Source organism: Carlito syrichta, unplaced genomic scaffold (genome assembly GCF_000164805.1).
Source record: "Carlito syrichta isolate Samal-C Ts95f unplaced genomic scaffold, Tarsius_syrichta-2.0.1 Scaffold306946, whole genome shotgun sequence".
NCBI lineage: Eukaryota > Metazoa > Chordata > Mammalia > Primates > Tarsiidae > Carlito > Carlito syrichta.
The window spans coordinates 89,106-102,817 of record NW_007251042.1 but is presented as its reverse complement, the minus strand read 5'-3'; the positions used below and the strand labels follow the sequence as shown (position 1 = coordinate 102,817).

The window sequence follows — 13,712 nt, the reverse complement described above, 5'->3', positions numbered from 1 at the left end:
TCTTCAACCTGGTTGGGGGATGTGATGGGAGTTAGGGGTCAGGGAAGGCATCACAGAGGAGGTGGAATTTTGGTTGGACCTTGAAGAACAACAGGCAAGACTTCAGAAGGCAGGGATGGGAATGAGGGTGGATTCTACCAGCTCCCAAAGTTCTTATCTTCTTGGCTTCCCTGCATGGTTGGATCTGCCAACCATGATCCTCGTTTTTTTTTTTGAGTTGGAGTCTCACTCTGTCATCCAGACTGGAGTGCAGTGGCTGCTCCCAGCCACCGCAGCCTCAACCTGCTGGGCTCCGGCGATCCTTCCGCCTCAGCCTTCCGAGTAGCTGGAACTACAGGCGCGTGCTACCACGCCCGGCTAATTTTTTTTTTTTTTTTGATTTATTGTAAAGATGAGGTCTCGCCAAGTTGCCCAGGCGAGTCTCGAACCAGCGGGGTCAGGCAATCCACTCACCTCAGCCTCCCAAAGGCGTGGGATTACAGGCTGAGCCACCGAGCCCGGCTGATCCTCTTTTTTTTTTAGTTGGAGTCTCACTCTGTCGCCCAGACTGGAGGAAAAACCCTGTCCTCTTCATAAAGGCTCTGCTTGGGAACCACTGTAGGTTCACTCTGGATCAGCTGCTAATCATGTGAGTGGAGACTTGGGGATCCTAAAAGAAGCCTTCTCAAGGCTGGGCGGGGTGGCTCACACATATAATCCTAGCACTTTGGGAGGCCAAGATGAGAGGATTGCTTGAGCTCGGGTTCGAGCCCAGTCTGTGCAACTTGGTGAGACCTCATCTCTATAACAAATCAAAAAATTAGCAGGGCATGGTGGCACATGTCTGTAGTTCCAGTTACTTGGAAGGCTAAGGCAGAAGGATCACCTGAGCCCAGCAGGTTGAGACTGCGGTGGCCTTGAGCAGCGTGCCACTGCACTCCAGCCTGGGCTACAGAGTGAGACTCTGACTCCAAAAAAAAAAAAGAGAGAGAGAGAAAAGCCTTTCCAAGCAGCTCATTCTCTTGCTTGACATACCCATGACGCACACAAGTCATCGTATAAGATCGACCTGTCATGTGCATTTCTGACAATAAGCTGAGAACTGAGAAGCAAGTGGAAAACAACCTCCCAGCAGCCAATATGGATGTCAAAGTCCATCTGCTAGAGCAGGCAGATTTATTTAAGGTTTACTGTTGAAAGGCCATAGACTTTGGAGCCAGACAGTCCCAGAACAAAATGCCAGTGTGTAAACTTGGGTAGATTTACTCAAGAGCTTTGGGCCTCAATTCCACCATCTATGCAGAAGGGATAGTCGAGCGTAGGTCATAAAATTGCTATGGGAAATAATGAGACCAAGTACATCGGGTGTCTAACACTCTGCCTGGCACATCATTGTTACACAACAGAGTGGCCATTAGTATTCTATGACACCAGCCTCTGTGGGCCTTTCCAATGTTTCTGTCCCTCGAGTGCCATCTTGGTTTCTCTTGCAATTCTATAATTTCATCCAGGATCATGGATGGCTTTTGACTTGATGTATTTCTAAAACCATGTGTTCGATTTATCTGGAATTCTTGGCTCTAGCCCACTTCTCTCCCTGCAGCTCCAAGTGGCCTCTGAAAAAAGGACGGGAATTCTCCAGGAATTATGGACAGCAGAGGCCCAGGACACAGAGAGATGCTCCCGGGGCAAGGCTGTGTGTCTGCTAGAGAGATTAAGGCCAGCCCATGCCAGCCTGAACCATAGGGAAGGAAGTTGATCCAGATCACTGCCCACTGAGGAAAGCTCCTGAGCAGGAAAGTGAGCAATGCTCCACCTGATTTGGGGTGGAGAATACCTGCTGCTGGGGTCGGGGACTGCTAGTAGTTCTGTACATCCCAGAGCCTGTCCCAGTGTTGGGCACACAGGTTTGCTGAAGAGCACTGAAGGAATTGAATTGCAGCAGGGCTTGAGAACACGCACAGAATTGCAATCACAGACTTTTGTGTCATGATCCAATTCTGTGTAATCTTGGGCAAGTTACTGAATTTTTCCAAGTCTGTTTTCTCATAGGTAAAACAGGGATAATGTTAGCACCTGGCCTATAAAGTTGCTGTGCTCATTAAAGAAACTAACACACGTTGAAGAATTTAACACATGCCTGCTCAATCAAATGCTCCATAATTGTCAGTTACAACCAGGTGTGGTGGCTCATGCCTGTCATCCCAACACTTTGGGAGACAGAGGCAAGAGGACTGTCTGAACCCAGGGGTTCGAGACCAGCCTGAGCAACTTGGCAAGCTCTCATCTCTACAATAAATCAAAAAAATTAGCCGGGCATGGTGGCACATGCCTGTGGTTCCAGTTACTGAGGCTGAGGCGGAAGGATCGCCTGTACCAAGCAGGTTGAGGCTGCGGTGGCCATGAGCATGCCACTGCACTCCAGCCTGGGCGACAGAGTGAGACTCCGACTCAAAAATAATAATAATAATTGTCAGTTACTATTAATATTATTATTACTGTTAATATTATCTGCATGTGAGATTTCCCTCAGCTAGAGTAATAAGGACCCTCAGGAAAGGGATAAAGGAAGTCGGGCACAGCCAGGACAAACAGCAGACAGGATTGCAATACCCCTCCCCGCCTTTTTTTTGAGTCAGAGTCTCGCTTTGTCACCCTGGCTGGGATTCATTGGCACAATCACAGCTCACTGCAGGCTCGACGTCTTGAACTCAGGCAATCCTTCCATCTCAGCACCCACCACCACAGTCGACTAATTAAAAAAATTTTTTTTTTTTGTAGAGATAAGGTCTCACTATGTTGCCCAGGCTAGTCTCAAACTATTGGGCTCAAGCAATCCTCCAGCCTTGGCCTTCCAAAGTGCTGGGATAACAAACGTGAGCCACCATGCCTAGCCAGGACTGCAATTTTGTAGTGAGATTTGGGATAAGAAGAACACGGAGGAATGGGCTCACTTAGGAGGGAAGACAGAAGAACGTCAACATGAGAGATGAACAGAATCAGCCCTCAAAAAAAATCTGTCATACGTGAGATTGATCTTCAGATTACAACAAATGAAAATAAGTGTCAGCCGGGCTTGGTGGCTTAGCCTATAATCCTAGCACTTTGAGAGGCTGAGGCGAGTGGACTGCCTGAGCCCATGAGTTCAAGACCCACCCAAGCAACTTGGTGAGACCTTTTCTCTACAATAAAAATAAAAAATTAGACGGGCGTGGTAGCATGCGCCTGTAGTTCCAGCTACTTGGAAGGATCGCCGGAGCCCAGCAGGTTGACACTGGGCAATAGAGTGACACTCCAACTCAAAAAAAAAGCATCATTTAGAAAAGAATGGAAGCTCAATAAAAGAGGAGAGTCAGTGAGCACCTCTTTAAATTGGCTTTTGTCTTCAAGCTCAGAAATGACATCAGAGGACAGTCAAATAACTTGCAGATGTGATCAGCATGTGTAATCTTGAGAGCTCAGAGCAGTTTTCCCAATCTTCAAAAGGGTGTGTGTGCTGGGGGTGGGGGGACAGTGGGGAGTGAGGAGTGGATTCTGGGAATTGCAAACCACTGGGTTGAATGTCAATCCCCAACTAAACAGCTGGTCTGTGACCATTTAGAAAAGAAACACTTGATTAGGAAGAGCCAGTTTGGGTTCATTTGAAATAAGGCATGTCAGACAAATTTGTCTTCCTTTGTAAAAGGGGTTTTTTAAACTGGCGGAACAGTGGATTTAGTTTGGTAAGGCGTTCCATCTTACGTGTTCGGCATTTTTTGAACTACGTCCTGGGCCAGGGATAGAACAATGACAAAGGCGTGGTCTTAGAAGCAACACACGTCTCTGTCAATAGGCTGTGACCTGTGGCTGGATGGTAATGACGTTATGTGACATCATAGCTGGTAGAATAACTCTGCCCAGACCCTGTAAATTAACAAGTCAATGTCCATTTGGAGGGAGATCTTGGATCTGCTTTGGTTCATGTACTGTTCAACATTTTGATCCAAGACCACAATGAAGACCCAGAAGACATGCTTATCAATGAGCTCATGGCCTAGGTAAGAAGGATGACTACCTGCTGGATGGTGGAATTCTGGTTCAAAATGATCTTGAGAGAGATGTTGGAATGAACAATGAGACCAATACTAAAATAGAATCCAGCTTGAGGCTGTGCTAATGTTCCAATCAAGGGAAATAAACTCTTGTAGCTCATTCTTGGGAGCAATAAAAATACAAAGGCGCAACAATCTAGGGTTGGTGGAGAGACTAGACTCCATGTGAAAAGACTGTGAATGGGTCTAAGAAGGCATGAGAGTGGCCTTGCCACAGTAGGAGGAATGATGAGAAAGAGGGAGTCAGGTTGTTCTGAATTACTCTTGAGGGAAGTACTAGGACAAATGGGAGCCTTCAAGGAGAAGAGACTTTGTAACATTAAGAGTTGGCAAGAAGGCCGGGCATGGTGGTTCAAGCTTGTAATCCCAGCACTCTGAGAGATCGAGACGAGAGGATTGCCTGAGTTCGAGACCAGCCTGGGCAACTTGTTGAGACCTCAACTCTACAATAAATAAAAAAATTAGCTGGGCGTGGTAGTGCGTGCCTTGAGTTCCAGCTACTTGGAAGGCTGAGGTGGAAGGATCACCTGAGCCCAGCAGGTTGTCGTTGGGGTGGCTGTGAGTGTGCCATGCCCTCTGGCCTGAGTGACAGAAGGAGACTCTGACTCAAAAAAAAAAAAAAAAAAAGTTGACAAGAGAACAGGATGGAATATTCTGGAAAGTAGTGAGCCCTCATCACCTTAGGTATTCAAGTCAACCATGCAGCCGGAGAAACAGGACTAGACAGGCTTGGGGGCCCTCCTCAAGCTCAGCGTCTACCCTGCTTGTCACCAATGAGCAACAGGCAGGGAAGGCTTCCTGGAAGAGGTCATATCTGAGCTAGATAATGAAGATGGAGACAATTTTGACCCACTCCCATAGTTTGCCTGAAGGCAGCCCTACAGCAGCAGCAAGTGGGAGAGCTGGGAGCTTCAGCACAAGGTGAGAGGGAAGGTGGAGAGACTTTTCTGCAAATCAGAACTGATACAGCAGCAGAGGGAGAAGAAATGAAATCCTGGCAGGAGAGGGCCAGGCACAGAAACTCAGGTCCATGTAGCAAAGATGGGAGGGTCCTGGTGAAAGTAGAGAAGGAAGGGTGGGGAGGAGACACCCACGAGACCCACCTGGGAGCAACCGCTAAAAGCATCTGCCTCATTCCTTAATTGTTCCTAGGATTAGGGTTTGTCAGAATTGGGAAGAGCCCTTGAGGAACCCCTGGTCAAGCCCTGATGAGACAGCTAAGAGCCCAGGGCCCCAGGCTGAGCAGCTCATCCAAGGTAGCCGCAGGCAATCAGGGGCAAGGCTGGATGGAATTCAGCCCTGGGGAATTCCTTGTGGTCTATGTGACCTTGAGGAAGTTACTCAACCTCCCTGTGCCTTAGTTTTCTCATGTGGAAAATAAAGACATGGGGTAGCCGTAAGAATTAAAAGGGGGTCGGGGTGGTGGCTCACGCCTGCCATCCCAGCACTTGGAATGGCCCGAGGTGAGGGGACCGCCTGAGCCTGCGGGTTCAAGAACAGCCTGGGCAACTTGGTGAGACCAAATCAAAAAATTAGCCAGGCGTGGTTGTGTGCTCCTGTAGTTCTGGCTACTTGGAAGGCTGAGGCAGAAGGATCGCCGGAGCCCAGTGGGTTGACACTGGGGTGGCCATGAGCATGCCACTGCACTCCAACCTGGGCGACGGAGTGAGAATCCAACTCAAAAAAAAAAAAAAAATTAAAAGGGCTAATTCAGGAAGAACGAGGTAATCAAAATAGACCTACACAGTAAGTGCTATCTACAAATTAGTGCTAATTTACAGTTACTAGGAAGTGCCATGGAAGGCTGTGTATTGCTGGGAGCCTCTCCTCACTGTAATGCTCCATCAAATCTGTGGACTTAATGACTTTATCATAACCAAGATCACTGGCACCCACATCAGCCAGGTCTGGGGGAGAAGTTTTGATCCGGATCCATGGGGAGACATGCTCTCCTGCTCTTGGAGTCCCACAGAGGAGGGGAGGCCCAAGGATGCAGTTACCTTCTCCCCAGGTGTGACAGAGATTCGCCATACGCAGTGCATGTGGGCGGAGTAGCCATTGGGGTACTCAGGGGAAGAGAAGTTGCCTGTGCTGTCTTGCAGGGTCTCTCCACAGGCTGCCAAGGAAAGGAAATGACAGGGCAGCTGGCTACAGGTGCCCAAACCCCTCACCTTCTGGCTCACCTACCCCTGAACCCTGGCATCCTTTGGGGGCCAGAAGACGGGCTGAGGAGAGGGGTGCATCTGAGATGGTCCTGTCCCTTTAAGATCCACCCCTGCCTCCTCCGTACATAGACACACACACCATCCTACCTCCCCGGCCTAGTGCTGCCAGGGTAACCGATGCCCTGTTGTCAAGGCAACACGGGTTCCAGAGTTAAGGTCAAGTGCCTCTGGTGGGCCTCAGCGCCACTTCCCTCCCGAGTTGCTCTGTTCTCCCATATTCTGCCCCTACAGACCCTCAGAAAGTGGCATGTCAGCTAGTCACTACCACCTGATCCTAGCCCCAGGTTGGTTCCTTAACTTACACACGGCCTCTCCCTAGGGGTCTCCTCCCCTAGCACCATCTGCTGAGACTTGTAGCATTCACCTTCTTGGTGGTCCCAGGCCCTGGCCTCTGCCCCCCTCAGATTCTGCCCTCCACGGCCCTGCCCGTCTCTTCCCTGCTCCAACCTGGGCACTTGTAAAGCTTTCGGGCCTGGGCGATATCCCCCTTGCTGAGTCGTGTCCTCTGGCCAATGGGAGGTTTCACTCCGTTTACCTCATACTTGGGAACAATGGTGTCTAGGAAGATGCCCCTAAGGAGGAAGATTGCAAAAAGTAAGAGTGAGAGTCTGACAGAAGGTGGGCAAGGAAGGGGGGTGGCGTGCCCATCTGCACCCACAGGTCGAAACCCTGCTGGAGCCCAGACATTCCTCAGCAGGGTCAGGGACGGGTGGAGACATCTCACCCTGTCATTATGCTGCCCACTGACCAGCAGCCACCCTGCTCCGTGGCAGCCACACCACAGGAACTGGGGGAGCCCCAGGAACACTTTGGGAGGTCATGGATGCAAACTCAGGATGCCCCAGGGATCCGCTGGTGCCCCCAGCTCGGGTTCCAAACTCCCAATCCCAGGAGAGTGGCAGACCCTTAGCGGGTCATCTCTCTAACTCCACCAGGCCCCTGTTTCTGTGCCCCCAAATGCTGATTGAATTTCTCCCCAAACTACCTGGGGCCAGCTCCTCACCCGGCTGGCATGGGTGCATCTGACGGTATCTGGAACAGGGCCAAAGGGCAGGTTCTACCACAGCCAGACCCAGCCCCGCCAGCTTCCAATCCATCAGTGTCTCCTATCCCCCCAACTCCTCCCTGCTCAATTCTGAGTGTTTCCATCTGGGAGGAGCAGGACTGAAGGGAAGCAGGCAGCTCTCTACCACCCCAGGGCCCCTGACTCACACCCAGCTGGGTGGAACACAGCAGGGGGTGGGATGGGACTTGGTGGGAACCATAAAGAGGGGTCTGTGGGTGTGGGGGGTGGAATGACCTCATCGCCCTCCCTTGAACTCTGTTCCTGTAGGCCTGCAGGCAGGAAGAGTGATCTGGTAGGAGCACTGAGAAGAGGGGGGAGGGCCGCTGTCTGGGACAGAGAGAGTAGATGAGCAAAAAGCCAAGCATGGGAATGGCCAGGCCAGGAAGGCCCATGAGGAGGAGGGAGGCTCCATTTCCCACACTCTGCTAAGAAAAGGCTGGGGGAAGAGAGGTAGGGCCTCCACTTTTGGGGGTTCTGGCTGTGACTTCTGGGAACCTGGGTCTTGGGTTCGGAGGGTGTGCTTGGGAGCTGGGGATGGAGGCTAGTCTAAGGACTGGGGTCAGGCTTTGTGCAAATTAGCCAATTACAAAAAGACAGACCAATTAGGAAGGATGCTCCCCTCTGAAGACCCAGTTAGGAAAATGCACCCCTTACAGCTGACAGTGAGAGAAAAGCTCAGCTCTCTTTGGGTTGATAGAGTTTGGGGGCCACCCCATGCGGCTTGGCTTGCAGAGCAACTGGATTTCAGTCTCAGACAGGTGGGTGAGGGCTGACAGGAAACAGGGAGTCAAATTATTCTGAATTGCTCTTGAGAGAAGTACTCAGGCGAATGGGAGGTTTCAAGGAGAAGAAAACACTTTGTAACATTAAGAGCTGGCAAGAGAACAGGATGGAATATTCTGGAAAGTGGTAAGCTCTCATCACCTTAAGTATTCAAATCAACTATGCAGTGGAAGACTGGACCAGGCAGCCTCGGTGGCCCTCCCCAAGCTCAGCATCTACCCTGCTGGCCACTAATGAGTAACAGGCAGGGAAGACTTCTTGGAGGAGGTCGTATCTGAGCTAGATCATGAAGATAGAGGCAATTTTGAGGAGCAGGACAAAGGGGAAGTAGATAACCCTCCATCTCCCCAGGGGCCCTGACTCACACCCAGCTGGGAGGAACATGGCAGGGGGTGTGGCGGGATACAGTGGGAAATGCAAGGAGGGTCTTTGGGGCACGGAGTGTGCACAATAGTAGGGGAAGAACCGATGCCCTGTCACAGACCCACCCTGTGGACGAGGACAGTGGGGCAGGCAGCATCAGACAGCATCCATGGACCCCCTACTGGGGGCCGTAGCCACATAGAGGGCACTCTTGTCCTAGGTCACTGCCCCAGCAGGGAAGGCTAGTGTGAGGGGGAGGTAGGAAGAAATGACCTCCAGAGGGCAGGGCAGTATGCCACCCCCCCCCCACCAGACCAGACCAGGTCCATCTCTCACCTGGAGAATGTGTTCCGGGCATAGTGCATGATACTGTCAAAGTCATAGGTCTCCCCCAGGGACTCCACCTCTTGGATCTCCATCTTCAGGAAGTTATACTCCTGCCCTGCGAAGGTCAGGAAAAGGGTGTGGGGGAGAGGGAGGGGACAGTGTGTGGGGGACTTTTCAGAGCAGGGAATGGCATCCTTCCTGAACCTCAGAGGGCCCTCCCCTACCTGAGGGCTTGGGAAGCAGCCAAACAGAGCCCCCAGGTGAGGGGTGGGGAGGGTCTCTAGAAGAGTCCTATCCTGCAGAGAGCCTAGTGAATGGAGGTCTGTCTGAAGGTTGGGGGAATATAAGAAGGAAGCACCCACTTCTAGAACCACAGCAGAGAAAGAAGCCTGGGGGAGATAGGGAAGAAACGGAAAGGGAGGAGACAGAGAGAGCTAGGAGAAAGGAGAGAAAAACCCTGAGGATAGACCAGGCAGAGTGCAGAGGTGAGGTAAAGGTGGTGAGAAAGGCCTGAGGCTGCATTCAGGACAGGCTCACTACACCCCAGCCCCACTCTAGAGGCCATCTGGAGAACGTCTGGCTGCCCAGGATGGTCCCCTGCCCAGGACTAGGTATGTCCAAGCTCCCCAAAGTAGCTCTACAATGGATGGGGGATCCCTGCACAGCTCCTGGTCTCAGGGGCAGGGTCTAGATCAACTCTGGCTGTGGGCAGTGCTTTTGTTCAGTTGGCCGGGACTCTAATACTGAATTGACCCATGATGGCTTAAGTGAGCAACTCCCACCGCCACCAGGAGCCCTAGAGGTGGGTACACCGGTTGGCACAGAGGCCTGTACCTGGCTGGATGTTCTCGCGCACGATGGAGACGTGGCGGTCCCGGTCTGGCCGCGTGTGCTCATGCCAGAAGCCGATGACATGGCCCAGCTCATGGACCACGATGCCAAACTTGTCACAGTTCTTGCCAATGGAAATGGCCTGGGGGCCCCCGCCGCGGCGACCCACGTAGGAGCAGCACCTGGGGGGCGGGGCCAGCTCAGGGGGGCGGTCCCGAGCTGGGGGAGTGCATCCACTCAGGGGCGGGGCCAGGCTGCCGGGGGCGGGGCGGCAGGGGAGCGGAGGGGAGGGTGGGACCCTCAGCGCTGAGTGCGCATGCTGTGTGCCCTAGGGCAGAGCCACGTCAAGGGTCAGTTTCTGGGGAGATGCCCCGTGGCAGGAGGGGACGGAGGGACCCAGGGCTGTTCCCAGCAGCGTGCCCAGGACAGAACCTGGGTTGGGGCAACGGCCAAGGGTGCAGTGCCCAGGGCTCCCTGCTCACCCGCAGGGTCGGTAGGTGAACACAATATAGCTGTCCTCGTCCGTGCGCTCCAGGAAGGTGACACAGGTGTGCTTCTCCCAGTGCCTCATGGCCTGCCGGAAGACTGCCCTCTGGCTGCCTGCCAGGAGGAAGGAAGCCAGGCTGCCACGGTGTCTGAGCGTGGGCCCTCCCCACCCCCACCCACAGCCTTGGAGTTGCACCCGTGCTGGCTGTCCACAAAGGAACTTGTAAGCACTCAGGTTGAAGACTGAGAGCATCCTTGCCTCTGTGCCTGGCAGGGCTGCCCTAAGACCACGCCCGGATGCTGGTTGTGCCCTGGGCCTCACAACAGCACACTCACCAGTGAAGTTTCCCCCAATGACAAAGGGGATGACCCCATCGGGCCACACACGCTCTGGTCTGGATGTTGCTGCCCTCCGACTACGGGACCTGCCTCTCCATCTCCTATGGGCTTCCCTCTGGGTCTGTCCGTTGGTGCTCTGGCAGCCAGGGGTAGAAGAGTTTCCTGAAATCAAGAGGGGAAGGCATTGGTAGCAGGCGAGCAGTGGGGAGGAGAAGAAAAAGAAAACATAGAAAACATTTCTTTGGGCCTGGCTCGGTGGCTCAGCCTGTAATACCAGCACTTTGGGAGGCTGGGGTGAGTGGATTGCCTGAGCCCATGGGTTCAAGAACAGCCCTGGCAACTTGGTGAGACCTTGTCTCTACAATAATTTTAAAAATTAGCCAGGTGAGATAGTACATGCATGTAGCTCCAGCTACTCGGAAGGTTGAGGCAGAAGGATTGCTGGAGCCCAGCAAGTCGACCCTGGGGTGGCCGTGAGTGTGCTGCTGCACTCCAGCCTGGGTGACGGAGTGAGACTCCAACTCAAAACAACAACAGCCGGGCTCGGGTGGCTCAGCCTGTAATCCCGCGCCTTTGGGAGGCTGAGGTGAGTGGATTGCCTGAGCCCGCGGGTTCGAGACCTACCTGGACAGGTGAGACCTCATCTCTACAATAAAATTTAAAAATTAGCCAGGCGTGGTAGTGCGCGCCTGTAATTCCAGCTACTTGGAAGGCTGAGGCGGAAGGATCGCTGGAGCCCAGCAAGTCGAGGCTGCGGTGGCCGGGAGCAGCCACTGCACTCCAGTCTGGGCGACAGAGTGAGACTCCAACTAAAAAAAAACAAAAACAAAAACAACAACAACAAAAACACTCTGATTCAAAAGTCGAGAAAACAGAAAACTTTGGCCAGGCGCGGTGGGTCAAGACTGTAATCCCAGCACTTTGGGGGGGCCAAGGTGAGAGATCTGAGACCAGCCTGGGCAACTTGGTGAGACCTCGTCCCTACAGTAAATAAAAAATACAGTAAATAAAAAAATTAGCTAGGTGTCGTGGTGCGCACCTGTGGTTCCAGCTATTTGGAAGGCTGAGGCAGAAAGACCGCCTGAGCCCAGTGGGCCGAGGCTTCGGTGGCCGTGAGTGTGCCACTGCACTCCAGCCTGGGCAACAGAGTGAGACTCTTACGCAAAAAAAAAAAAAAAAAAAAAGAAAAAAGAAAATAGTCGAGCCTCACTTTCCATGGATTCTGTACTTGCAAACTTGCTTACTCACCAAAATGTATTCACAACCCCAAAATCAATACCCTCGGGGCTCTCACGGGCATTTGTGGACGTGCACAGAGCAGTGAAGAATCTGAGTCACTCAACATGCGTGTTTCCAACTGAGATTGAACAAGGCGACAATGGTCTGCCTTCTTGTTTCATACTTCTTGTCTCTCATACTGTAAACAGGTGTCCTTCTTGAGTTCTAGTTAGGGCCATTTTTTTTTGCATTTTTGTGGGTTTGTCGATGATTTGGGCGTTTAAAACAGCTCCCAAGGGTAAGGCTGAAGTGCTGTCAAGTGTCCCCAAGGGCAAGCAGGCTGTGATGTGCCTCACATAGAAAATACGTGTGTTAGGTATGCTTCTTTGAGGCATGCATGATAGTGCTGTTGGCTGTGAGGTCAATGTTAATGAACCAACTATATATTAAATAAGGCTAGATATTAAATGAGCTATATATTAAATGAGCTATATATTAAATAAGGCTATATATTAAATGAGCCCAGGGGTTTGAGTCCAGCCTGGGCAACTTGGCGAGATCCCATCTTTACAATAAATCAAAAAGTTAGCTGGGCATGGTGGCAGGTGCCTGTAGTTCCAGCTACTTGGAAGGCTGTGATGGAAGAATCACCTGAACCCTGCAGGTTGAGGCTGTGGTGGCCGTAACTGTGCCACTGTGCTCTAACCCGGGCGACAAAGTGAGACTCCAAAAAAAAAGTTGTCCTTAAACAGAAACATATATCAAACTAGGTTATGCATTGATCAGTCAACAAAAATGTTGTGACCAGAGAATCCCAGGAACCTAACCCTGTATCTCCCCTAGAGCAAGCTGTCAGTATTCACTAATTCAATGTTCAGAGTCACTGCATAGCACATCTATAAAGTTCTATAATAACTCTAAAGTTATTCTATAGTATTCATAACTACCACAAATAGCACAAATTGACTGTAACTACAGAAAAGGATTATGGTATGGTCCTTTCCTATGAACTGTGGGGACTTGGGAAGATCTGAGATTAGGAAAACGTCCCTTCTCATCTCATAGACCTTGATATTTGTGGAGCACACAGAACTCCATCTTCTTCCAGTTTCCCAGATCCACGTTTGCATTTGACACAGCAGCTCTATGGGACTTGGGCAAGTGTCATTATCTACATTTGACAGATGAGAAAGTCAAGGCCAAAGCTTTGCTCAAAGTCACCTGGTGAGCTCGCAGCAGACCCTTTGTGAAGCGTTCCTCCATGCCAGGCCTACTGGGCCCCACTAAAGTCACATGAGCCTCCCTTTTTACCACGCTGCCAGGTCACTCTCTAATGCCAGCTGCCCTTTGAGGTAGTTTGACCTTTACTCCTCTGGCTGCCCACACCAGGATCCTCCCTTGTGCTGGATGGACAGAACGACTGCCTGGCATTCCAGAGTGTACCCAGAACAGCCCTCAGTAGGAATCCCTGTCCTTTGGGAACAGGAGAACTACATGGCGCTCTCAGGACCATGTCCCAAGCATCAGGATTGGCAGTGATGAGGCTTCCCCCTTCTACAGAACAGTGAGGGCCCAGTCTAGGCCCTCATTCCCCCTATTCCCTTGCCCATGCACAAATGCCACATGGGCTGTTAGGTACTTGTACCACAACCAAGGATAAGAAGGAAGCATTCCTGACCTTGAAGAGCTTTGAGCCCAGCTGAGGAGACAGACATAGGAATAAATCATTTCAATGTGGCATCATAAGTGAGGTACTGACGGTATGAGCAGAGACAGAGAGAGCATGGAAAATTGAGGGCAAGTCATGTCTGGAGGACAACTGGGGAAGACTGATAAGAGAAGTTCTTGAGCCAGGTTCGGTGGCTCAGCCTGTAATCCCGCGCTTTGGGAGGCTGAGGTAAGTGGATTGCCTGAACTCGCGGGTTCGAGACCCACCTGGGCAACTTGGCGAGACCTCATCTCTACCATAAATCAAAAAATTAGCCGGGCGTGATAGCGCGCGTC

At 51.7% G+C, this 13,712-nt stretch overlaps 1 protein-coding gene across 1 annotated transcript in view; it reads right to left on the bottom strand.

The window, feature by feature from the left end:
• Positions 1–13,712, bottom strand: part of BMP1 (bone morphogenetic protein 1) — a 45,611-nt gene that overhangs the window by 28,715 nt on the left and 3,184 nt on the right. Inside the window, exons 4-9 of the mRNA XM_008063569.1 lie at positions 10,488–10,652; positions 10,148–10,265; positions 9,669–9,847; positions 8,844–8,949; positions 6,743–6,867; positions 6,071–6,186 (exon numbers count right to left, since the gene is read on the bottom strand). Coding sequence (XP_008061760.1) covers positions 6,071–6,186; positions 6,743–6,867; positions 8,844–8,949; positions 9,669–9,847; positions 10,148–10,265; positions 10,488–10,652 — 809 coding nt within the window. The remainder of the gene's footprint in view (positions 1–6,070; positions 6,187–6,742; positions 6,868–8,843; positions 8,950–9,668; positions 9,848–10,147; positions 10,266–10,487; positions 10,653–13,712) is intronic.